General features: G+C 32.9%; 1 protein-coding gene across 2 annotated transcripts in view; it reads right to left on the minus strand.

Annotated features, from left to right (window-relative positions):
* LOC117161529 (uncharacterized) overlaps positions 1 to 3,325 on the minus strand; it is an 81,140-nt gene extending 77,815 nt beyond the window's left edge. For both annotated transcript variants that reach the window (XM_076625833.1, XM_033343130.2), the window contains exon 1: positions 3,134 to 3,325. In XM_076625833.1, coding sequence (XP_076481948.1) covers positions 3,134 to 3,267 — 134 coding nt within the window. In that variant the 5' untranslated portion in view covers positions 3,268 to 3,325. The remainder of the gene's footprint in view (positions 1 to 3,133) is intronic.
* Positions 3,326 to 27,797: the final 24,472 nt, after the last annotated feature.

The following is a 27,797-nucleotide window of genomic DNA, read 5'->3' on the forward strand; positions in this document are numbered from 1 at the left end:
CTAAGAAAGCTGGAATTCTATGTTATGGGGCTTTACCTCCACGAACAAGAAGCTGTATTACGCGCACGGTGAATGTCTAGAGAAATGGAAGTGACATTTAACACATCCTTGATATTTTCTCTTGCATCATTAATGTAACGAAATGTCGACTATTTGAGCATTTCTATTTAAAAATTCCACCAGCAGAACGATTTCCAGAAATTTTGCAAAGGCAATCTAAAACTGTGTAAAAATGGAAAATGTAGGAATTTCTTGAATCGAAGGTATTTCCTGTATCAAACGAATGATTCTGAACGATCTCCTTGATATTTTTCTCTGATAACAGATATAGTATAATTACGATTCACTAAAGAAATTAGCAAATATATGATTTGATATTATTTTGTTTGAATAGTTGAATCTAAAACTAATGTCTTCTCGTGCCAATCGCTTTTTTATATGCTTCTGTGTAACTTGAAACTATTTCAATTATTTTGAGTGTTTTGTAAAGAGAATCTTTATGCTGCTATTTCCTTAGGAAAAGCATTTTTCTCTGTTTCATGTGTAAATAATATTTTTATAATTACACGTACTTTTACAGCAGAATAGGAAATTAATTTAAAGAAATGAGTATCGTAAAGGGTCGAGAATAATTATTACACATATAATATTATTATAATAATTACAATTATAATAATATAATAACACATAATTATTATACATTTAAATCAGAAGTGACAAAATCACTCTTCTGCTCATTTTTTAGTTGTATCGGTAAATTGGCTAGCCATCAATTTCCATGTTCAAGCAATTCGCCGCGACAAGTACTCGCAATTGATTTCCATGGACTGAAACTTACTTCTAACACAGATATCGATATTAATCCAGGGTTGATTTAATCTTCGTGCCATCAAGAATTTCAATGCTTCTGAACAATTTCGATTCCCACCGTTTGGTACGTGACTAATATCATTTAGTATTACAACTGATCTGATGTATATGCAAATTTATATCTTTATGAATATAGTTAAAGAAATGAAATATAGGTAGAAAATGGTTCCACTTACTAGATATTATAGAGAGTACTATATTTTTGATATTTCATATATCTTTGCAAATTATCTGCATTCTGTGCATTTTTGCATCTTCAAATATCCTATAAATGCAGGAAAATCTGCAGTTGGATTATAACATATATATATATACAGATGTATGTATGTATACATTTCGAATTTATTATATAAGCTCCTGATAAAACCTACTGTACACGTATTTTAACGATCGAAAAGATATTCAGGATTATAAATTCTACGAATCTATTGGACATTAAAAGACTTAGAAGATTTTTATTAAATCTCCAAGGACAAACAGTTTTCGTTTGTTACGAAGCATTTATTAATCTCATTTCTACTTCCTTTCATTTCACATTCACTTTTTCTAAAAAGCTATTATTATATTTTCATTTCTTATAAAACATCATATTAACAATTTTGTTTCCAATTATACTTTTTTAGATTGAAATTAATTTTAATTAAAGTGTTCACAAATTAATATGATCTTATTCTCTAATTGATGGAGTTTACTTTGAATTAATAAATTTTGAATTGAAAACGCCATTGTAATATAACAAATAGTGAAGTTTATAGTAAAGCTATCAAATGTTGGACTGTTAATTAGTCCATTTATTTTATTAAAAAACATTTTATTCTATAGGTCTTGCTTATATCTTTCGAAACTAATGTCTGCACGAAAAGTAACATATTTTTTGCATATTTGGAACATATCGCGATAATTCAATGTGAATATCGAACACTACTTTTCTAGGATAATTTTATTACCGAAAATATTTCCGAAATTTATTAAAGAGCGAACTTCTAGCATCTAGAATTTCTATATTTAAAAACCTTCGCAGAACGAAATAAAATTCTAATCTGCGTACCCTTCGTTTCCATCATTCGCGAAGTATTTTCCTGCCATCACTCTCGTTTCACTCGAATTCATTTTCCACTGGAATTGGTCTGTTGGTCGCAACGTGTCGAATTAAAATTCTCGTGGGTTCTATGCTTCGTACGGATTATCGCCCAAGTGTTGCCACGAATAATTCGGGGCGCGTTTCCCAGGCAAAATTCACTTTTGTCATATCTTTCTTTAAATTTGAACATTTCCCGAGAAGGCGGAAGAAGAAAGCGGAGACATATAGAAAGAAGATAGATGAGAAAATAGTGAAATCTTGCTGCGGTCTTGCTGCGGAAATTATTTTTCTGCGACAGATATTCATAACGAGAACTATCACTCCTGTTCCTTTGATAGGTTTGTGAATTTTCTGGTTACGAGAGTCGCTTTAATAATTCGTAATTTTGCAAAACTATATTACTTTAAAAAGAAATTTTTGGTAATTATTGAAACGATGTGTTTTATATGTTCCATTCTTAAATAGAATTCTGAAAATAAGTTTTGTTCTTACAGTTCGATTTAAGATTATTAGATTACATAATAATTATTCTTGAACCAGAACGAAATTTTTTCGTACTAAGTGCAATATAAGAAAATACAAGTTTTCCTCTCCATAATCTAAAAAATGTAACTGCATGACAATTTTCCCCGTGCTTGATTCCTTTTTCTCAAGGATACTTAAAATACTCTTTTCTTTCCCAAAATTACGAAATATCTCAAAAATCAAAATACACGATAGAACAGGCAAAGATTCAAAGACCGCAACAGGATGAGAAAAATGCATTATGAGTCACATGATGATACAAAATGATTCAAATTAATGAACAATGTTTCTAACAATTACGATATTGATGAATTTTTTGCGAACGAGAGGAAACATACAAATCCAGCCAACTATTCGAAGAAATCAATCATCAGTGCCACAAGAAGTCCATCATCGATGTTACGAATTCTGGAGAAATCATAGACCAACCCGTATAATCGATCTACAACCCGAATATACACATCGAGTCACGCAATCTTGGCTGAGAATTCAGCCAACGATCCTCGATAGAACTCTAAAACGAAGACGTGCTCTTGATCTTAGAGCTTCGTCGCTCGACGTACAAGGAAGCGTGCGGTGTTTGGTAGGGAGGATCGTTCCAAGGGAAACACCGATTAAAACCGTAAAATAAGGAGAAAAAGAATCGAACTGACTCACCGCGTTCCTGTGTGGCCATTGGAACGTCGCCCGCTGCTTTCCTCGTCTTCTTCGTCTTCGTCGTCCCTCGAGGTCGCCAATGAGTGGGGAACAGAAGAGGGAGCACTGCTACCGGAGTCGGGCCCTGGGCCCATCCTCGAACCGGAAGCACCGCTGCAGCCCGCCGAAAACGTCGACAGACCACCCCCTCCCTGGCCCTCCTCGTTCTCCGCACGATCCACCTGAACAAATTTTCAAATCTTTTAATTTTCTAATGGTCTTTATTTAGATTACTTTTCTGTTTGTCTGTCTAGATGGAATTTTGTATGCGAACAGCTCGAAAACTGAAATTTTTCTCCTCTGTTCTCTTAAATAAGCTTTTTGGACGAAGAAATTTCTAACGAAGGCGAGCAAGGCAATTCTCTTATGATTACGAGGTAAAAATGGGAGAATATTTGGCTTAAGTCACGAATCCGAGATTTATGTAATCAAGTAGAGAATCGTTGAAACTGTTAAAATTCTGAAAACCTGAAAGAACTAAACTAATGCAAGCCCTCCAGGTTTTTATTTTTAGTAATACGACTTCGACAATTGAGTGATACCTTGTTATATGGTTACCGCGTGTGCTCAACAAATACAAGTTTCCCCGTATATTATTATTACAGTCGATTACTTAATGATATCTAATTAGGACAACTATTTCCTTCTTTTTACATACATTTTTAAATAAAAACCAGCTTTTTTATTCTTTTTCATTTTTTTATCTTATTCTCGTGTAATATCGTAAAGTAGTTTGAACTAGAGATCGGTTGAAAATAGAAAAAACCGTGTACGTCGTCCTTCTGTGGTTCGTTTACATTTAAGAGCGTCTATGTGACTAAAGTCACCTAGTTCTTACATAGGTATGAGAAAAACAATAAACAACGTTAGATCAGAAGGACGGTTTCGTGTTTCAAGGTGGGACGACCGAAAGGTCAGTGTGTGCGAGTCGAAAAGTGTGTGTGTTGCGAGAGGCAGAGCTAATCGAGTCGTCTTAGAGTCGTTAGAGTTAATCGAGACACCGAAGAGTAGAGTCGAGAGAATTGATCGAGTTGTTAGAGAGAGAGAGAGAGAGTGTTAGATTCGTTGTGACGAGAGTGGCCAAATAACTGTAAAGTTATTTGATATAGATACAAATATCACATTTAATTTCAGTTAAACAAACATCGTTTCTGTCCAATTTATATTTGTATAAATTTAATATTAATAAATTGTAAGCAATCGGGAAAAATTTATATCTTAATTTTCCGATATTACACCCGCTTTTAATACTTAATATAACGATTAAAATCTGCCAGACAAACGTGTACTAAGTGGGTTTTGACTTGATAGACGTCTATGAGGTTTTATTAACCCAATAATTAATCTAATCCGATACCATTGGTTATGAAACATCTCCAATCAACAAATCAGCAACTGATAGCAATTCGAATTTTATCAAACGAAAGTTAAAGAAAAAATGTCAAGAAGAATGTCGTTTACTATAACGAATCGGGTAGTGCCAGCACCCCACGAATCTTTTCGAAGCTTTCACTCGAATTGACCGTTGCCGCTTGTTAGTGCTATCATTAATAAGCCTTCGGGGGTTTGGATGAGTGGTCACGTTTTGGCGAAAAGTGACTTCTCCTCGATAGTTGGCGAGAACAATTAAATTGCTTTAACCCGTCGCGGTCGACCTAATTTCATGAGAGGACTATTAATTGAACGCATTATAACTTGAAGCAGTGCTCTGTTTCTATTAGCTCCTGGCCATTATCAAAATCTGTTAGTAATAATTAATTTATTAAACAACCACGGAAGGACGAAGGGGCTAAGCAAACGAATTGCGTTTGACTATACCGAAGGCTAAAGAAACGTCCAGCTCTAACTATGTAACATTTTTTAAGTTTTCTGAATGAGACAAAATATTTTAAAACTTATGTATCGTAAGATCATGGATCAACAATCACAGATTATAGATAATCATTGGTTAAAACTCTTAAGACTGTTATTACGTTTACTTCAAAATTTAGAAAGACAGTGCGTAAATTATGTTCCGATAACTCATTTATAACTTGATACTTTATACGATAAAGAAAGTATACATTACTATATATTATATTAATAATTTTACTGAAATAATTAGTAAAATTGTTAATAATTTTACACCGAGTATCCAAGTTTTATCAAAAAATAAGACACGTCCTAAGGCTTTTGAAGAAGAATGTAAACTTAAATAAGTCTAACTTATTGTGCTGTATTTTTATATTTCCTGTATTATGTTTATAGAAAAACAGCCTATTGCGCTATATTTGTTTTCCAGTTGTTAGCTAAATCAACTCTCAAATGGCAACTGAGGGAATAGAACAACTTAATCAGCGAAATAGATTGATCAATTTTAACTTCTCGCTTTTTCCATCGATTGCAGGATGAAAAATTAATTGAACGACCTAATTAACTGTACAATCACATAAGGTGACGTAATAATATGAGTAAAACGCGCTTGGCTATATTTGAAGTATCGATCTCTCTATCAATAAAGTGTGTGCACTTGATGGTTTCCTAGTTTCTTTATTGTGTGCTCGGATTACGTCAATTTTTTCATGTTTCACTGCGTTATAGTGATTCAATAATGTTACATAGAATCTTCGATATTTTCAATGGACTGGTTTATGTAATATTAGCGTTTAATAATATACAGTAGAAAGGAACTGATCATAAACTGTGTACATTTTCACATTGCATAACATTTTAAACACTTTTAGGTATCGAATAATAATTTCGCATTTGAAATGTAATTTTAACATTCGATTACAATTTGATATGTATGTAGTACTACACACCACCAGAGAAACATCTCGATTTTCAAATTTTAAATGAACGCACGAAAATTTTATATAAATTTAAATTAGTGTGTAAAATTCACAAATAATGAAAACAAACAATCGCATTTGTATTTTGATACAGAATAAATTCAAATCACAAGTTTGTGGAAATATTTTAACCTGCGTCACGAAGACTATTCAAAGTTTCAGATTTAAAATGAATCCATAAAAAATTGTAATTTTTTACATTAACGATTAATATTCAGTAGCAATGAAAAAAAAAAACAAATTCACTTTAAAGCTTAAATTTAACTTATTTAACTTATCGAGAACAAAATCGAATTTAAAATTGAACATTATCGAGGACAATTTACGTACGTTTTTTAATTTCTAATATCGTCTGAGTTTTGCAGAGTCTGTGGTATATTAACCGCTTAAGTTTCAGCGGAATTCGTTAGGAAATGCGATACCATCATTCGTGTTATGGAAACTCGTTCATTTGCCGTATAATAAAACGTGTTCAGAAGCGAGCGCGGGTGCAGAACTTGGATTTTCTCTTGCTCCCAGTCAAAGGAACTTTAAGCTACACGTTAAACGCGAATTGAGAAACTTTAGTTATCGCAATATACGCGCAACAAATTCGGAACAAAATAGAATTTCGCGATATAATATTTCTAATTTTACGTCCCATTTCACTTATTGAATCTACAAAATTCTACACTATTCGCCAAATGAAAATTGAAATCATCAAGCCAGATAACGTCAATGTAAATCGTAGATCAATAATATGCGAAATTAACGATAACATAATTATGGAATGATCAGTCTTTACTTTAACAAAACATATGCCTATTTAACATCGACTGTGTGTCTCAAAAAGGCAAAAAATAATATTCTAAAGAAATAACAAGTACCCTGAGTTTGACAATTAATGCCCGAAAATAAAAATTTTGATTTATCCATATTTGGTGGAGTTTGAAGTGTCATTAATTCTTTTCGTGGAACGTTCACTTATATATATTGTTGAATTATTATATTGTTATATCTTAAGCAAATTCAACCTCATGATAATTACATCTTAATTTCGAAGATAATAGATATGAAAAATAATCCTGTTATTTATGAAAATAATCGCAAACGGAAAAGGGTAGATAATTAACTTTAGCAGAATCTTTCGTTATCCTTATTTTCCTTATTCCTGTTTCATGCAGCTGGCGTAATATTTTACTTACACAGTGGCTTTAAATAGAAACACTGCGGAAATTTCGTCCGTGTTCGAAGGAAACTGCTGCAAAAGCTGGTTTCATGCTTCGGAGGAGATCTCGATTGCCCACAACAAGACTGTGTGTCTCGCAATTTTTTCGCTCATGAACTTAAAACGTTCTTCCTTTTTTCAATTTCCCTATAGCAAATTTCCTGTGGCAAGTCTGCATGATTTTCTAACATTTTAAAAATGGGATTTTTACTTCACCATTCTACTTCCACACTAAGGGAAAACATCTATGCTATTTAGTTCATTGCAGGTTGAAAAGTGATTGCGAAGAACTGTTTGCTTTGTTCGTATAGAGGATATTATACCCCAGGAGAAAGCTGTAGGTTTTCATGAACACAGCGTTGATAAGATCGTAAGTAGGATACTGAGTTTCCAGTCATGGACAATCTTTGCTCATTACACATTGATTAAGAAAGTAACTGTAAAAGAACCACCCTGGGAGGCTAAAATAGGTAAAATATAAAGATCTTTTTCACAAGTAATTACAACGAAGTTTCACTGTAACTATTATTGCAAGAATATTTATTATAATACCTTTAGAAGTGATTTCAATATAAAGATAAAACTATCATTAAATATGTTACGGAATAAGAGTGTAATGCAACGCAACGAAATGCAATGCAGAGCCTAGAACGAAGAGTGTCGTTGAAAAATGTTCTTTTCCTCTATTTTATAATCTTGTTCACTTGCTGCAGGCAAACACCGTACACTTTCTTAAAACAAATTTAATCGCGTCAGTCCTAAAACCATCAATTATCATACTTCCTTTTTTCACATCTGAATCTGAAGCGTTCGGTCCATCCATGCACATGTACTTAGTGCCACTTATTTGATACTAAAACTGTTACGATCGTATATACTCAATTATCTCGGTGAATAGTTAAAGATATATCTATACAACAACTGTAGAAAACTATATTTGTAGAACAGCTTCGTTCCACAATCTACAAACATATGAACGCGCACAGTAGCGTATAGAAACTTCAGGAAAATTTCTCATTCGACGCTGTTCCAAAATATACATGTATATAAATATATATGTGTTTCACAGATTACGCGAACCACGATCTTCTGCATTCGAATGTTCAAACAGATCCAAAATGCTCGAATTCGATGTGTCGCTCGCGTGTAATCGAGGGATTATTAATCCCCGAACGGCACACGAGAAATCGCGTCGCGTTGATTCACGTTAAGCTTTATGAAAGTCGTCAGAGGGTTGACTCGATACGAGGTGAGGACACACCGTTGCCTTTAATACGACATTAAATCCAAGAGGTTTGACGGCGCGACGAAGCCTTCTGAAATTGACAAGATGAAAGATTATCCTGAGTTAATGCTAAAGATTAAGTTGTGGAAAAACGTGATGTTTATTTCAGGCGTGATTTTTTAGATTATCCTTGATTTTTTAGCGATCAAGACAGAACTGAGGTAAAGTTATCGTTTAATGGCTGTGATGTTAATTATAATTAATATTATTTAATTTTATTTTTATATACATCGTTCATAAATCATGCAATTCATAATATATTTAGAACGAGGATAAGACAAGATATTTATGAAACGTTTGTAAAAGGAAAATTAAATGATAATATGTGTGTAAAATCTCCATAAACATCGTATAGAGAATAATATTTTATTCGATGTAGATGAAAGAATGGAATTGAATTTTTCTCAGTTTCAATTTGTAATAATATTATTATTATTATGTATACATTTGCGTTTAATGTATACTATAAGGTTAGAATAACAATCCTTAAGGTAAGAAAAGGTATGCTAACTAAATCAATAATCCGCTGTGCCAAAGAATCTGCTTGTAACAGACGTAAAATATGATATACGAATATAAAATAAATATTATTATGATTTCAATGTATACTTAATATCCAATAAATATCACGAGGGACACCGCAAGGAAACTTATTTTTGCGTTTCATATGAACTATAGTAAATATTGGGTCGTCCGAAAAGTTTCTTTCGTTTTATAAGGAAATAATGGATGCACTACATTTTCCGTTTTATATTATTTTATCGAATTACATATGATACATTTTTTTCTATCGAGATAAAGATCACAACGTTTGATAGATTAGGTTTCATGTTTGTATAAAAATGCATCGTTGTAAAAGTCGTGTCTGTAAAAGAAATACACTTTCCGGACAACCTAATACATGTCCAACGGGATAGGTCCAAAAAAATAAGCAAATCAAAGCAAAGAAACTGGGAAATGTTTTGAATCATATCAAAGTACTATTAAATTATACAAAAGTTATTACAGACACGTCTAATTGATAAGTATATAAATGCTATAATAAATTCAGTGATGCATATTAACAAATACACATGCTATAATAAATACAAATACGCTTTTACAGTCAGAACAAATGTACTTTCTATAACTACTGTACAGCAGTTAACATTTAAACTGTACAAAATTCCAAATTCTCCCTTCCAAAATATATATATCTGGGGATGCCTCTAGCAAAAAGTGAGAACCCTTTGAAAACAGTGCGTGAACCGAGTGTTCACGGCACGTGTTAAAGCGAGCCTTCATAATCGCCAGGCTGTATCTGCAAAGAACAATGGACGTCGGATCTGCAGACAGCACGTTTAGGTGGATTCTAAACAGAACCTCGGCATCCATCACTTCTTTTTGCAGCGGCAGCGAGTCGTTGCCTGGACAACATTGTCCACGACTTGGTTGCGCATCGATGCTTGGTTGTTCTCAGAATGAAAATCCGCGACATGAGACGAGACTGTGATTGTCTTTGGCACATACGAGCGTGTGTAACGCGCATCGGGCGTTCTGTTGTTTCTAGCAAGAGTTTCACTAGGTTGAAAGCTTCACGAAGAGTGAGCTTGTAGTTAGGCGTTCGTTGGACAATGAGTAAATGCAATGCAAGACATGTACGTGCAGGGAAAGATATATAGTACATACAGGGTGTCCCATTTAAAACGTATGTCTTTGAAACTATTCAGGATGCTGTGTGAAATGTTCCGAACAAGAGTTAAATGATTTCGGAAAGAGCTTAACATGTTGTCAGTACCTTTTTGTTCATATGTATAGGATACATATGAATTGTTCACAGAACAATGGAGTGTTTAACTTCACCTTTTGAAATTTTCGGAATTTTACTGCAAACGCGTTTCATTGTTGCTTATTTTATATAATTTCACCAAATTTTCCTGCTTTATGTTTTTGTGTGAGGTTAATCGATTTGGCAGAGAAGCGATTTATATGAAGCTCAGAGTTATTTTTTTATAGAACCAGATAATTTTTTATACATTAATCTTGACATCCCCTGTAGAATGTTGTTGAGTTATTTATATTGAGCAAAGTGATTACTCAGCAGATTTTTAAACAATTATTTTGTGAAACCTATCGTATGAAAAACAAGATAAACAAATACAAAGGTTCCATGAAAAAAATGAAGTTGGCTTTCGTATATCCATCAAATTATGGATCCCTCGAAACCATAGAACTTTTGTGCGATACATTTTCTGGTATCATAAATAGTTTCGGAAATGTTTGCTGGGATCGATTTAACTGGGATACCCTGTACGTACGTATATCACCCTAGGTGAAGTAATGCAGTACAAAACTACGTTCGATTTGTAGATGAAACACGGTTTCCTGCATCGTACGCTAGTTTACAATGGGTCGGTGGGTTACCCAACTAGATTTACGTTACGATTAGTATAGAACATTATCACTTATCTATTGCATGTATCCTGAACATTGTCGACTAAGTATACTAGGTATATCACTGCACGTATGATATGTGTAATAATATTAGTGTTATTGAATGATTTTATGTCAGTGATAACTGATTACACGGTTGTGTTAAACATCAATGGGTACACGCTATTATTTCTTTGGTAATCTCTGTATGAATTTATGGATGGATTTTCTTAATGGCATCGATAGCCGACGAGATTTAGGAGACTTCATGGGAAGAAGGCGAACTCAAAGTATGAAATTTCATCTTCGGCGATTCATGCATTCAGAAGATAATGTATTTTCTGCATAACTGATCGAAAATCGGGACACTTCGGCGATGAATTATCGTGTACATGACTCGATTGTGTGTAATAGATACGACCCGCCACTTTATCATACTTAGAAAAAGACAGTGCTAGTGAAAGAGAAGGATTAATGAAAAGAAACATATCGCTTACATAATGTTAATGCAACAACGGAATTCTTTCTTTATTTTTAATCTTCATTTAACATAATTTCTACCGATGTAATTTTGAGGTTTTTCTGATTAAAACAAGACCAAACACGATATAATTTGAAGCATACCTTTTATATGTATTATATACATATAGATATATAAATATAAATAAGCATATTTATTATATGCGTTGTCCGTTGTGCGTACCATACATGTATTGTCCCGTCCGGTTTTTGTGTGAATCTATTACCATTGCAGTCTACCATTTTCACAAAAGACTGGAACTGTCACTTTGTGAATAATGTAGACATTGGCCAATTGCCAGTCGAAACACTGAAATGTAGTCGCTTGATCCAGATTAGTCCTGAACTGGACTAACGTAAACTCAGCTTAACGTGTAAGCCACACGGATCTTTGTTTTTCAGTGCGGAGAAGCTAGTAGTTTAATGCCTTAGTACGTACACGCAGAATGAGCAACGATGATTTTGGTACAGTTGGAAACATGTCAAACTTGTGTACTGTTTATGTGGATCTGGAACCACCAGAGACCGCACTGGAGTAAACACAGTTCAACCACTAATAAATCGAGTTGCAGTGGTACCTGCTGAAAATGGGCTGGAGCATTCTAAATTCGAACCGATAAACCTGTTCTTATGAGTATACCAACATATGCAATTATTTGTTATATTCAAACAGATCCTACGTGTCAAAGGAAAAGCAACTGAAATTATTACACCTAATTCCTGATATGTGTATTTCAACTAATAACAAGAGCTGGAAAGTATAGCCATCTAATGAACCTCTTTTAATTATCGGAACTATTTGGTTATCCGAACTGTTATCCGAACTTATTTTCCGATTTGTTTGGATAAACGAGGTTCTGCTACTACGAACTGTATGGTAGAAGTTTTTGACGTACAAAATTCGAATACTGGTAAAAGAGGCAGCATTAACGTTCATTTAAAAATATTATAGTCGTTCAACAAACAGTCTATGAATGAATCGTAGTTATTTGAATAAACCGCAAGTCCGTTTTTCAAAAACAGCGTAAATATTCCGAAATACCCGATGGTGGTTCCGTTAATCGCGTTGCGTCATTGTCGATAAACAACCAGCGTTATTTTACGCCAGAGCTTTACGCTTTCCTCGTAAATCGAACGACGAGTGGCCGGATAAACGAGGATATCGACTTCTTTACCATAAAACCTAGCTTTATTTTCACCCTAACTGCAAGCTTTTCGAGTATAGAAGGGAACCGCGTAAATTGGCCAAAGGCCTCGAAACTTCCGTTTCACTTAAGGCCGATTTGGCGATCGCCGTTTTCGTCGAACCGGGCTATGCATCTGATTGGGCGAAGCCAGAGATTTCATGCTTCATGGGAAAACTTCATCGCATGCATCGATCGACGAGAATATTGTAGCATGCACTTAGAGTGGCTCACAAAATTATTCGAACACTTACCACGAAAGATTTATATTAATATATTATATTATGTGCATTATAGAAATCTTTTTAAAATTTCGTTAATGAGACACGATTATAGTGATTATAATAGTAAAATTTGAAACCAATCCGAAAATGTATATAGAAGTTACAAGAGATTTATTGCAAATATATATTTAGTGAATAATTAATACATGGTGTAAATAGTTAGTAATCTTAAACATAGAACCAATATTATAGATGGCTCATTAAATATTGTGGTGTATTAATATAAGAAATAATTTTTCGAATATTTTGATGATCTTTGTGAAGTGTATGAATATTTGCAGTAGTATAGACATGCGAACTCTCTAATCTCTACAGAGTCAACAGTATAAATAAATCACATATCAAACTACATGCAGGAAAGTTTCTTTTAAATGAAATACACCATGCAATACTTTTATCATCAATGTAGTTTTTAATTGTACTGTAAAAATTGCAATCATTTAATATTGATCGAATAAAATATTTCCAACACAAAGCAATTTGGTTATAAAATTAAAATTTTAAAATTCTTAAGACTCCTAAAATTCTTCTAATGGGTCCTCCCTTGTTGCTTTCAATATACTTTAGGTATATATATATAAAATTCTAAAGTTATTCGCGACATCGATAAAGCAAATTGATCACTTTTTGAAACTTCAGTTACGCGAATTTCTTTTTTTGTTGTTCTGCCACGTTTCCGGAGTCATACAGTGGTGTGTGAAAGTTTCCTGCGAAATAGATTTTTCACTTCAAGTTTCAAACGCGATATGTCCGCCAATATACAAAAAAAAAAAAAAAGAAAAATGTGATCTGTATGAAACCATAAATCCATCAACAATATGCGATAAACATAAAAAACTTTTCCAATATTCGACGGTAAAGAAAATAGAATAGTACGTTGCAATATCTTTCAACGTTGATCGAAAAAATTATTTGGCACCTATGATAACATTCGTAATGAATTTAGCGAACACTTTTACTTAGTTTTAGAGAAAATCTTTTACACATGCTGAGCTACCATTTTGAATAGGAAATTTAATTTTCGATTCTGGATCGTGTAGCACTGGAAAAAGAATAAAACGTGAAAGTTTTTAACATTCATGATGGAAACGCGATCAAGCAAAATTTTTGTACCGCTTCGGCTTACTTCTTAAACGCGGAGCGCCTTGAGAGAACGTGTTTTGAATATCTCTTTGAAAATATTGTTTGGTAAGTTAATATCGGGACAATTTAATTTCTTATTTACAGCGGAAAGTTAGATTCGATTTTAAAGGGAGATTCTTCGTGAGTATAAATGTGATAAGAATTTTACGTAACGATGTCCTGTAAGTTCTCGTTATATTTTATAAACTGGTAATGATACTGAAAAAATGGTTAACGCTTTAACCGAAGACTGTAAATCTGTGGCATACAACTTAACATCTAGGAAGAATAGAAATGTCTAGCCATTCTGTAGTAATATTATTTCCTACTTTATACATTAAATTTTTAAGTCGACATGAAACAATCTATAGATAGGAATTATTATGTTGTTGCATAATAAATGTCATTTTTTAACAAGGTCTCGTTTCGACAATTATCTTCATTTGTGCATTATGCTGATCAAAAACTTATTATTGTTTTATTTCTATCTTATTTTTAAGTACAATTTCTACTGATTTATATTTTTGAACAACTTGCCTGTAACTCGATAGTAAAATAGTAGACTAATTATTGAAATTATAATAATTTATTTTTTAAAGTTGGAGGTATTCGATAAGAATGTTGTAAAATGTTAGCTCTTTATTCACCAAGTTTTATAAAGTTTCCATAGACACTTTACGAAACTCTGAATAGAACTACAACATAAAACCCTTTGATCTCAGAAGTTTCGTAAGAGAAAACGCAGATCACAATCTACTATTCTAAAATTCTAGTGTCAGCATAAACTAACCAAAGTTGCGCCGAAGAGCAAGGAAACTTCGCTTTAAATTTGTTCCTATAGGGCGGCACACCTCGAAAGTTTTTACGTCCGAATTGAATATCGAATCAAGTCGTATGAATAAAAATTAAAAGTTTTCGTAAGCTTCTTAAAAGCGAATATCCTACAAAGTAGACAAACATTATATATATATCGCATGTAAATTTCATCAATTAAACGAATTTAAGTAAAGTGTTTGTAACGTTTTAGATTACAATAAACTATGATAATTGCCATAGTTCAAAGTATTGTTAAATATCCACATACATCATATCGTCGATAATACATTAAACTTCTACCAAACATATTGTTGAAACACATTTTGCAGGTTTTCGTGTATATTTACATATTTCATGCGTATAAATGCTTTTTGCGCGTTTAACATGCATAAATATCCTCGGTGTAATTATAAGCGTAATACACCGAGGACCAAATAAATATTAATGAATCATGTCACTTGTTCAAGCTACGCTTTACCAAGACGATCTAAAACATTTCCTGGTACGTGGTGCACTTTACAGTGGCACTTCACATTTAAAGCTCTCCTCGGACACTTGCCTGGAAATGTTGGTACACGTGCATTTAAGGCAACGCCGTCTTAATTGCGACTTCACGGCAGCCCGCAGATCGCGGTTAACCGTCCAAACGTAATAACGAAAACATAGATTCGACTGCGGTCCGAGGAACAACCGTTGTTGACCGACGCCATGGTATACGATGAAACGAGCGTTAGAATGGTGGATCTTTGTTAAGGTTATCGGGTCCTAGGTCTGTTAATTCCGTCGCTAACTCTTGCCACATTTATTCTTGACCCAAATCCAGCTGAGGACTGCATTACTGATGGAAACTGTTTGCTAACTGATTTGCAACTGTTTGCCAGCTGATCCCGTCAGGCATAGCTGCATTTCGCCCACGAATAGACCATTTTAACGCAGAAATATTACATTACGGTGACGTCGAAGCGATATTTTGGCATTTACCGATCGTAATATGGAAATATGGACATGTTCTAGCATTATTGATAATCATATAAAGTTCTCATGCACGTGTATGTGCACCTATTGTATGTAATCACGTGTGTAAATGTTATTGATTTGCTGTGTATGTTGCGACAGCGTATGGTATTATATTTGTGATTAATCTTGCGTGGCTGTTTCTTGTCGCATTTCGAGGATCGGTGATGCGAGATGTTTTGCTGATCGACTATCAATAAGTGTTTGTTAATGAGAATTTTATCAGAACATAATAGTTGAGCTTTTTGCTGAATTATTAAGTATCAAGTATTTTAACTTTTCTTGTTAATAACGGCATTAACGTTGTTGACGCGGTGGAATTAGTTATGGATTTTCTTTTAAATTGTATGTTATAAGCTGCTTGTTTAAAATGCGATACAAAATATTCTGCTACAATTTTAATATTATTACAATTCTGAATATTAATTTTATTCACTTTTTATCGATTAATTAAATTAAAAACAAATAAATTATTATCTGCGCGAGAATTAACGTCCGTAACAAACACAAGAAATACCAATTGTATAACGAAATGATTAATCATCTTCGCATTGAAAACTATTGTTATCTACTTTTTCATCTTGCATTTAGATGCAATTATTCATTTAGACGCAATTTTTCGCAACATTTTACGTACTCTGAGTTTAATATTTTGAGGTGTTATGTAATAACCACGTTATTAAAACTGAGAAAGTTTTGCTCCATTAATTTGGGCATATTCTAAATTAATTCTCTTTGATGGATTTCACGTTGTCTCATTAATTTAATATGTTTCATTACATTTACTATACTTCATCTATCTTCTCTTTTAATACAATAGATTTCTCGCGTGTATTCGAAATGTTATTAAAAAAGAAAAAGAAAACATCACAATTTGGAAAATATTTGAACTTGTGTGTTTGCACCGTACACGAAGATTGCATGATGTTGGTGAAAAGGATATGTTAGAACAATGTTGCAGTATTTCGGCTTTATTTTCGGAAACGTGCAACAAAGGCTGAAATCGTTCGCCGAAAAATTGGCATTCCTCGAACAATCGCATTGTAACATACCCGAACTTTTTGCTTTCACTCCATCGTTAAATGACGCGTATCAAAGTGGAAACGGGGTGAGAAAAACTCTTTCCCCCCTACGGTATTCTCTCGCTTTGAAATTTTTTTACGCTTGAAGTTTGTTACGAAATTGGCGAACTTTAGTACAATTTCGCAAATTAGGATTTATTTTCGCTATTGCGTCGAAATTCTCTTCCCTGGGAAAATTTTTTATGATAATTTTAACAGCAACCTTATATGTATTATTTCTTTCGCATGCTAATATTGTCTTTTAATTTCAATGCTAATTCAATCGTACGTTAATTGCACGCTAATATGAATCAATCCAAACCAATTATCACGATTTCTACGAGATTATGTGTTTTAATCAATTTATTTTGAATCAATTTATTAAACTGGATCATAATATTGTGCAAGTATGAAAGAAAAAATAGACATTTATAAATAATACGAACAACCGAATTGTTATATGGTAGTTATATAAAATTCGGAAAGTTCAACTTGGCAGACACGATTGGTTCATTGGTTGACCGAATTAAAAATTTAACTTTATGCATGAACGTACGCGAAATCATCGTGTTTCAGTTCGTTAACGATCTCGTAGAATACGCGCTAGCAAGCGTCGCGTAATCGTATATTTCCGTTTCAACAATCAGCACGTCGACAAAAACATCATATGCTTCGTTGTTTGTGAGTTTATTACGCCGAACATATTCACCGCGATCTTTTAGCAGATGTAATGTAAAAAATATTGTTAAAGGACGTCTAAAAATCATACATAAACGCAGTAGAAAAGAAACAATAGGTAGAATGACATAAAGATCGTTAAACATAAACGGGGAAAAGTGAAGTAATAATTACACTGTGCGATTAAATCGTTACTTCATTAATATTATTTCTATGAATGTCTTTATCTGAACTTCTTATCCAAGTTTTTCGTGTCTGATTTTTATCGAAAAATAGACATTTTTCACCGAACACCTATAGTCAAGTATACAAATGTCTCTTTGTTTTTCAAACGCAAATATTCGAGTTAGAAAGTAAAATCCGTTTTATACGGATTAAAAATATAATTAATGTAGTTATAAACTACTGAACTTTAATCCAAATATTTCCTGTAGGTGGAGTAGTTTGCTATTTAGTTACACGATTTCGTAATAGTAAAGCGTATTAAATGTGTGTATTAATATATTATGTCTAACTTCTATGCTTCATTTTCGTATTCAGCATCGATAATAACGACATTTTAAAATATCTACTTGCCTAAACAAATTAAAATTCGATATTTGTATTACTTCTTTTTTAAAACGTCTTTTTTAATAAACAAATATGTTTTGCTTAAAACCGACATTAGCCTAGAAAAAATTACTAATACCCTGTAACTACTTTTATCGGTTAAATCTTATTAATTTTATCGATTAGAAGCATTTAGTACTCACTCGCTCCGGATTAATTAATATCTAAAAGTGGATTTTAATAATATCAGAATTTCAATTCTTTATGCTTCACTGACACTTCTACGACGATATCGATAATATGAAAATTATTATTTGGTTTTGTTTTCACGGATGAAAAGAGAGGAATAAGAGAAAGCTACTATGTTCGCAAATAAATTTACAGGAATTAATAATCTTTTTATTTCCGCAACAAAGTTCTGTATAACAAAGGTTTTAATTGTAAACATGTACCGAAGTTGACCGTATTAAAAAACTCCGAGTGTAAATGGTTATAAATACATATATAATATATGTGGTCGTTAATAATAAAAACTAACTACATACATATTCAATATTGCTTTCTTTTTGTAACAAGTTCTACCGTCCTAAATTAGGTATCGTTGGAAAGTAATTCTACGAGTGAAGATATACAACTCTCTTTCACAGAAACTGCGAACTATAAAGATTGAAAATCCTTAGAAACGGTAGCTAATCTAAACGAGAAAAAGCTAAAAAATTGATATCTCATCAAATAAACTGGGTGTAAGCGGAACTCTGAATTATTTCGCCTAAAAACCTGTAAGGACTAAGACGTTCCATTAAAAATCGACGATATTTTTCAGTGGAGTCTTCGAATTGTTCATAATACTCCGGAAATCATAATTTTACGCGGAAAGACCTCGAACAAAAAGGAGCTCGCATGGTCTACCATATTCTTTTGTCACGTGACTCTCAGAGACAAATAGCTTGGTGATCTCGTTCGAACAATGCTTCGTAGTTTTAATGCTTCTTTCACTGGAAGATGAAAAAGCGTCCTCTTTCTCGCGTAGAACACGCGTAAGAATGTATTCGAAGCATTCCTGGAAATCGTTTGAACCGAGAGTCCTATAATGCGACTCATTCGATATACTCGAGCACCATTTTGGCCAATTTTACTGGCAATTCTCTAGCACTTAATGTAAACGTAGGAATATTCAGTCTTTTCGAGCAATCTGCATTATTGGTTCAATATCGCTTCGATTGGTGTTTCAATATCATTGAAGAATTCTTAAATTACATATTATTAGTAATTCAAAGGTAGATATAGTCGTTATATTGTTATGTTTATATAAAAGGTTGATTTTAGGTATATTACAATATACATATAATGATTGACGTGTGATTCTTAATTATTAAATTTTATCTGATAATAAAATTTTGTTGAGAAATAAAACGAATTGTATTATAAAGAATATTGTTATATTTAGCGCAGAAATATAATTGTTCAGCTTGTGTATTTATACCATAGGAAATAGGTATACTTTTGATCAGACAATATTATTGCAAATGCTAGAAGAACTGTGTTCACATATGTTTATCTTACATTAGGTGTCTTAATTAAGTGAAATACTGCAAAGGAAACTGATAAATAAATAGAACATTGTAAAATAATGAAAATTGCAACGTACAGACATTATAACGATTTAATGATAATTATCGAACACGAAACAAAAAGTTGATGTACATACGATATGTTATTGAATTGGTTTCTGATTCAACATTATTGAATTAATTTAACTTCTATAATCGCTCTTTCTTTTCACTATTTACTCTGTATTAAATTCAAGCCAAGCGAGCAGTGTGTGAAAAACAAATTACCACGTGCACAATAAGTTGCAAATCGATTTAAACTAGCCCTATACATGTGTAACTACTGCTATAAGTGTATACACGTACCATAATAGTAAAGTGAAGCAGAGGAAGAGGAAACAAGGACTACATGACAATATGGAAATTAACGTCACGCAATCATTTACGTAACATCATAATTTCAAATAGAATCGTCAATAAGAACAATTTCTGGAAGTACATTTTAAAGAGTACGGTTAACTGCAACTAAAAATAAGAATATACGAGGCTTTGAAAAATATAAGATAATGTAAAGCTTAATATTATAGTAGTAATTGTAGTATCACAATAATTATACGTATCGAATCTAACTCAAATTAATATCCTAAATTCTAGTTTAATTCTATTCACGAAACTTAGAATATGAAAGAATTTTTCGAATTTATGTTCTCCCAAACAGAATATAAATTAAACTTAATTAATAACGAGGATCAGCCTGGAAACATTTTGTGTACTAATTTAAATAATTTACGAAAGAAATAAACATAGTAAATCAGCGAAGTAACGAGCTTTTCGATGTATGTACATATAAAGGTTTTCGTGCAAGCCCAGTCTGGCGAAGAAAATAATTGGCAAGCTGAAAATAAAGTGCCATTCAGAGTGCTGTTGAGACTCGAGGGTATTGAGAATTTTGTATACACTTGTCTGAAATTCTTTGGTCCTCTCGATGAAGGACCTTCTTTCACAGAATTTTTGTCATTTTTCTTTTTTTTTTTTTTTTTGTGTTGCAGGATGATACGCTTTTAAACATACGTATATACACGTATATAGTAAAAAGTATACTGCATATAATACGTATATTTTACTAAGGAAGCTTCTTCATCTCTCCCTCTCCCTCTACAGCAACTTCACATTTTGCTTATTTCATCGGAAAAAGAAACAACTGATAATTCATAGATTTTAGGTGCTGCCGTTTCTATTTTTTATTTCATTTCTCCTAAGCTATTTTATATATATACGGGGTCTTCTTCACGAATAGGCCAAGTTGTAGTTTTAAAATAACAGGGAACGAAAATTTTATTCGACAAAATTAAGTGGTTTCTAGTGTTGTATCACATGATATATACATATGTGTGTTCTCGAAATGGAAACAATTGAAATGAAAAATGTTGAAAATTTCGAGTGTTTCTACTTCGATAGGGAAGGGTTACATGTTTATTTAAAGTATTGAAGAATTTATATCATGCGATGTTATTTCATCTAAAAAAATTTATTTAATCCGTTGGACGAGTGAATTGCTCGAATGAAAGAACAATAGGAATTGTTTTACAAATTGAAGATAGCATCGGAATAAAAATTTAAGTAATCGAAGGATTTGCGTTTGTAATGTCTGTCGCATACGTGCGCGTGCATCCATATTCAGAGGATGAGTTTGAACAGCCTCTCGAAATCGTATCGTTTCAGGAAGTGGTTCTAAAGCCGGATTCTCGAATTTAAGAGCCACTGCTGCCAATTTCAATGCCGTTTGCGATCCTTGGTAAATCGCAGAGTTTGCGAGAACGTGTCCGCTATTCTTATCGCACATTTTCGACACATTCGAATAAATAAATGGACTATTACACGTATCGAAATTCGTGCGAAGCTTTGTAAATATTGTAGTAGTTATAGTAGTTAATAAAATGACACATTTTGTTCTTTTGGAAAGTTTAGAAAATTTAGTAATAACAAATGCAAATATAGAGCAGTTATAGCATTCTTTAATTAATTTTTATCATACTAGAATGGTTGATTTACTACTGTTGCAGTACTGTTATATATATACTATTGTATTTTATAGTAATCTAGGCATAGAACGATTGTCATTTCATTGTTTGTTGTTTCACCGTTTTATTGTTCCATTTCTTTCTTGATTTATTATTTCGTGATTTTACTGCCCCATTGATTTACTGTCCTTCGATTCCTCTGTTTCACTGATTTACTATTCTATTGTGTAACCCTATTGATTTACTCTTCTGCAATTCTACTGCTTTTACTCTTTGATTTACTGTTATTTAATTTAACTGTTGTACAGATTTGCCATTCTGCTAATTGACTCTGTTTAATAAATTCAATAAAATATTTATCAAACGACAAAAGGCTCAGTAACGAAATATTGAAAAAAGAAATGAATTTAATTGATATGTATCCATTCCATCATCCTTAGATAATTTATTTGAGTTGAATTACAGAAATATTATTCGACAGTAGTGCATTAAGAATTGACTTCTCAATGTAGATTTCAGCTCGTGTGAATTTCTGGATCTCTGCCATGTCAGGAAATGTGCAAATTTATATGAAATTCTCCTTTCCTAGTCATTTAACATGAGAACGTTGACGTGCGAAGTGTTACATTTGCATATGAATAAAAATGTAGATTGGAAAGCAAAACAGACGAGGATTTCCTGACATTTATTTCTCTTTGAAGACGCTTCTCTATTGCATTAGCTAGATTCGGGAATATATAACATGCTAAATTATTTCCAAATAGCAGGTTTAGTTAAAATAAAGTATTAACCTATTGTAAAATCTTACTACAATTAGTTTATTTACAATAAATGGACTAAACAGATGTTGGTTAAACAGGAAATGATGGTTATTTAACGTGAACTAAATCACAATAATGTATTATAATTAAGACAACTAGATAGTTAATTTGCAACTCTCGTCACAACGGATTCAACGCTCTCTCTCTCACGCGGACCACTCTCTCTCCACAACGCTAGCAATACTATCTCCCTGACTTCCCGATTCACAGCCTCTGGCTTCTCAATTCACACTGACTGTTAATTCATCTTTCTCCCTTAGCATCCCTTTGTCTTTTGTCTTAGCCCTACCACGCGCATGTTCCGCAACCGCTCGTGGCCAAGATCACGCAGGCCTTTTCCGCGAAACTATTCAATTGAAGGACCGACGATACATTGTTGGGCCTGTCGGCACTTCGGTTTTCTCGCGACATTGTTTATAGTTATCTCTTAGGCCCGATATCCTTTAGGCCTTTCGTCCACGATACTACACTATATTAAATTAAATGATATCAAAGTGACAATAAAAGTAGAACATATGAACACTAAAACAAAAATTGAAAGTTGCAAAACGAAATTGCCGAATATAATATAAATTATGTTATATTATGAAGATAAAGGAATAGAAACTGCATAATATAGATAATTATAATAGCAAGATAAAATTGAAAATTCTCATTAAAATTTCTATTCCGAGATATTCAGAATCCTATGTTCTTGAGATATTATAGTATCAGCTCTAATTTTATTAAACTCAGTTTGATTAGCTAGTTAAAGTTAAATCGACAGACTAATTACATCTTGGTATACATTTCTTATAACGTTGTTCCCCGACTGAAGATTAATCATACTTTAAAAATGCACTAGAGAGTAACTTTAATCAATGTTATGAATGCGAAGTAGATTTTTGTAAAAAATTGATGTCCTGTTTGAAAAGAAGAAGACTACCAATCGTCGTCAATCGAACACGTTGATTAATCACATTATAAGAAGCTAACGTCCCTATAATCTATAACTACATAGCATCTTAAGCTTGCAGTCTAACTTTATCTAATCAACTGAAATGTCATTTTTTGAAACGAAATAGGCGTCTCAGCTTGACGTATAATATTACTTAATATCTCTTGTAGAAAAGAAAAAAGACATGACGTAAAAATTGTATGTCTCAAAGATATAGAAGTGATTAATAACGAATTAAAATCTCTCAAAATTGCACGATTTTGCTTGAAATTTACGACAGGAAATATATACATATTCATAAGAATTTTGGTTTCAACACGATATTCGTTATCTATTCAAAAACGAAACGAAACTTTATTAAACATTTGGCAATCGTAAATCGCCGTTAAGCTTAATATTTGACCGCCACTCTATTACCACATTTCTCACTATTTATTCATTCGCGGAAATTCATGTTCATTAATACTAATTGCGCAACAAATTATATTTCTCTCTTTGCGAATCAGAAGTAGCCAGAATGAAACGAACGAACAGTTAGAATCACATACAAGGGATGTTTCTAAGTTCTCTGCGGGAACTTGATCAAAGGAGATTTGGCTTGCATTAACAAACAATATTTCACAGTTAAATGGAAACGAATTCGTAGCTTCTCTTCAGTAAAAAATTGCTGAATATTCACGTGCGAATTTGTTCGAGCGAACGCGATGTATCTTGAATGATTGGAAACCGTTTGCGGCTGTCGAATCGAATTGCTTTTGATTTGCATTCATTAGCGAATCGTCGAATGTAACTAGCAGTTTGTGACTGTTTCCGACTATTTCAAGCGTATGATGTTTCCATCTAAGAAGATGAATCGCCAGAGTTTTGTTTCGATAGATACGAAAAATGACAAATAACCGATTATCGATGAACTGATGAATTATTATATTATTGATGAATTACAAATGAATAATTCTGTTTCGACATGAGAACTTGCCTAATTTCTATATCGATCAATTTTATACATTGATATCAAAAGCAACTTTTATTTTACAAATTTGGTGCTCACATTTAATTCTTGAAGAACTCAACGAAGTTATTTCCGTATTCTGAGATCTTTCCTTCTTAAATTAGGATCGAATCTTTATTAATATTACTTTTCCAGGTTACTATGCTAATACGATTATTTGAGAATAATGAAAGAAAATTGTGAAGGTCTGAATTCAGTAACAATGTAACGTAAACCTCTTTTCCTTCCTTATTTCTGGCCCGAAATTATCCATGAGAAGATCTTCATTCGACTTGCATAAGTATATTTGTTTTAACCAGAGAAAACAGATAAGTATATCTACTTTAATTACAAAAAACCGAATAAGTATATTTGCTTTAATTAAGAGAAACAGATAAACACATTTGTTCTGTCCAAAGAAGACGGATACGTTACGATGTAATATTTAAACAAATTCACCATCGAGATATAAAAGCCAAAGTGAAACCAATCCAAACCTTATCGACCGCGTCCGTATACATAAACCTCGTCTTCGTGTAACTATCGATCAAATCGAACTATCCCGAACACATTGAATTTTATACTCCCGCCTATCTCATCCCTAAAATATATCCACGTTCGACGTTTCAGCAGCACTATGCAATAAAACGGCGACTGTCCTTGTAGCCACGAGAAGTGGCCAGTAGTATAGATCGTAGCGCGTGAGACGTAGTAGTATCGAATTCGAATTCATCGGACGTAAGTATATCGAACAGTCTAGCTGTCTTAACGAGCCCCATAAAAGCCCCGTGATACGTCTTTGTATCTCTTGTCCTTGGCGCGTACAATCACGTAGCCATTGTGATCTCCGCTGAAATCCTACCACGACACCGAAACAATATCGGCTAACAAGCATTTCGCTGGCCGACTTTTCGTCTGATTAACGCACGTAATTTTGCGCGGCGATTTAAATGCGCATTAATTTGCATACCAAATCACGAAGGGTGTTGCTCGCCCTTCGATTTCCTCAGCTGTCTCTCGAGCTGGCCTCGTGGCCATGAAAATGAGATGCGACGCAAGGGGAAGAAAGGAAAGGCGAATTCCTCGTCGCTATCTTTTGAAATTTCTTTTTCTCCTTATATCATATTTGTTTATGATACGATGTGATGATGTACAATATATTTGTAACTCATCGATGTCGACGACGTTGCTTTTATTTTCATGCATTTGTGAGAAATTTTGTTATTCGGAAACTTTTAATTCGTAAACAATTTTTCTTCTCCATACCTAAAATTGTATTTGTATTTTATACTTACGTACATTGTTATATTTTATATTACTTTTATATTATTATTTGTTTTGTGTCTTCGTATCTTAAATTATATAATTTAATTATATATATATTATTACAATCGAAGCACTTGTTTCTTTCATATGAAACATTTATTTTCTTCACTTTCCTTTTGTTCACTTTCTTTGAGCAAACTACAGTTTTTATAAAATTGTTTTCCGGTTTTTCGATATAGTAACAAAATTGTGTAAATATTTTGATAAATACTTTGTAAATAATCGACTAAAGGGAGCTTTGGGTTTAATTTAAAAATAGGAGATATCTCATAAATGATTATAGAGTGGCAGGTATTAAGAGAATGATTTTTTAGAAAGTATGAAATACGATTACACTCGAAATATTGATATCGTTTTGAAAATACGAAATTTTTCGACAGTAAAATAACGGAAGGTAAATGAGATTTATGCTGATAAGGGCGATACGGGATTCAGGATTGTTACTGACAGAATATCTTACGTCGTATATTGATGAGCTTGAAGGGAGAAAGAAAAGCAAGAAATAAAGGGAATAGAATCAAAAGATACGAAGAAAGGAGAGAAAATTGGTTTGCATTTTGGAAGGCGCGTGATACAGGAAACCTATTCTACAATAGAAACAGTTGTTTGAAACTACAGAACATGTAAGAAATAAGAATGAAAAGAATGAGAGGAAGGAAGAAGTTCCAAGAAAAATAGAGAAATATAAATGATGAAAAGATAGAGAACAATAACGCACAAATGGCAAAGTATAACGGATAAAAGAAAACAACAAAAGATAAAAAACTGATAAGGGTGTAAAAAATGAAAACTATGGCGGTGGAAAATAATAGAAAATAATTCAAAGTCGAGGAACAAAATGTAGGGAAAAACGAGACGGTAAAATGATAGATAAAAAATATAAGATGATTAGAAGAAAAAAAAAATAAATTGATCGCTAGAAAGTATAAAAAGAAGATGGGATAGGGAATAGGTGAAAGAAGAAACGAGGAAAGAATGAGAAACGCAATTGCACGAGATAAAGGAGAAAAAGAAAATGGAAAGATGGGAATTGCCTGCGACAAGGAACACGTGTCGGCACTCTTATGTGTATTCGTCCCTGTTGAATTTTAAAAAGTCAAATAAGGACGACGACAAAGGTAAACGACGACAAATATACAACGCGATGCCTTTTGTTTCTCACTACTTTTCAAACGCACGGTTATTTGGAAAGCGATGTTTGTCCCGAGCAAATTCGAGCTTTAATACTTTCACTTCCGGCATCTCTGAAATTTTACATATATTTCATTTTTATTTTTATTATTCCACCTCGCATAATTTCGATCGCTCGTATAGATTTTTAGCGATTAGAATTGAAAACTTGTATGTATGCCCGTATGTATTCTTAGAGAAGAAGAAGTAGTAGAAGAGTTAAGAACCTAAGAAATTTTACTTTCTTTAATAAGCTTTTCTCGCAGATATAGAATTCAGTATCGTAACATATTATGAAAGATTATTAGTTCAAATTATCCACCATTCTGTGTTCACAAACGCCGTTTCCCGAGTACAATTTCTATAATATAACAAATACAATATACAATTTCATATTGTTACACGGTACAAGAATTTTATTTGAATATTATCTTTAAATATTCAATATCATTCAATATCGCTTTCAAACAAAAATAACACGGATTATATCTCCCTGTAGATATATCAGTGATCAGAGTTTGATAAAAGACAGGCGAATAAAATATGAAATATAAAATATGAGGAGGATCGCATTAACAAACGATAGGCAAACAGACCGCGTACCGTGTTAAACTGCGTTCCGCTTTTAAATTTCTATTACCGTGGAAATTTCACCCGACGTTCAAACTTTATCCATGCATATACTCGTGATCACGGTATAATAGTTCCGCTGTGGTGGATCAAAGCTAGCCTTTCATTTGAAAACTTTTCACGGTTAATTAACGGAATTGTGGCTGCAAAATCGAGAGTATAGCTCTCGCTATTTCGCGATACGAGTGACCGTATAAGCCGTTCCGAGTAAAATCAAACG

This window comes from Bombus vancouverensis, chromosome 2 (assembly GCF_051014615.1).
Source record: "Bombus vancouverensis nearcticus chromosome 2, iyBomVanc1_principal, whole genome shotgun sequence".
In the NCBI taxonomy this organism is placed as follows: Eukaryota; Metazoa; Arthropoda; class Insecta; order Hymenoptera; family Apidae; genus Bombus; species Bombus vancouverensis.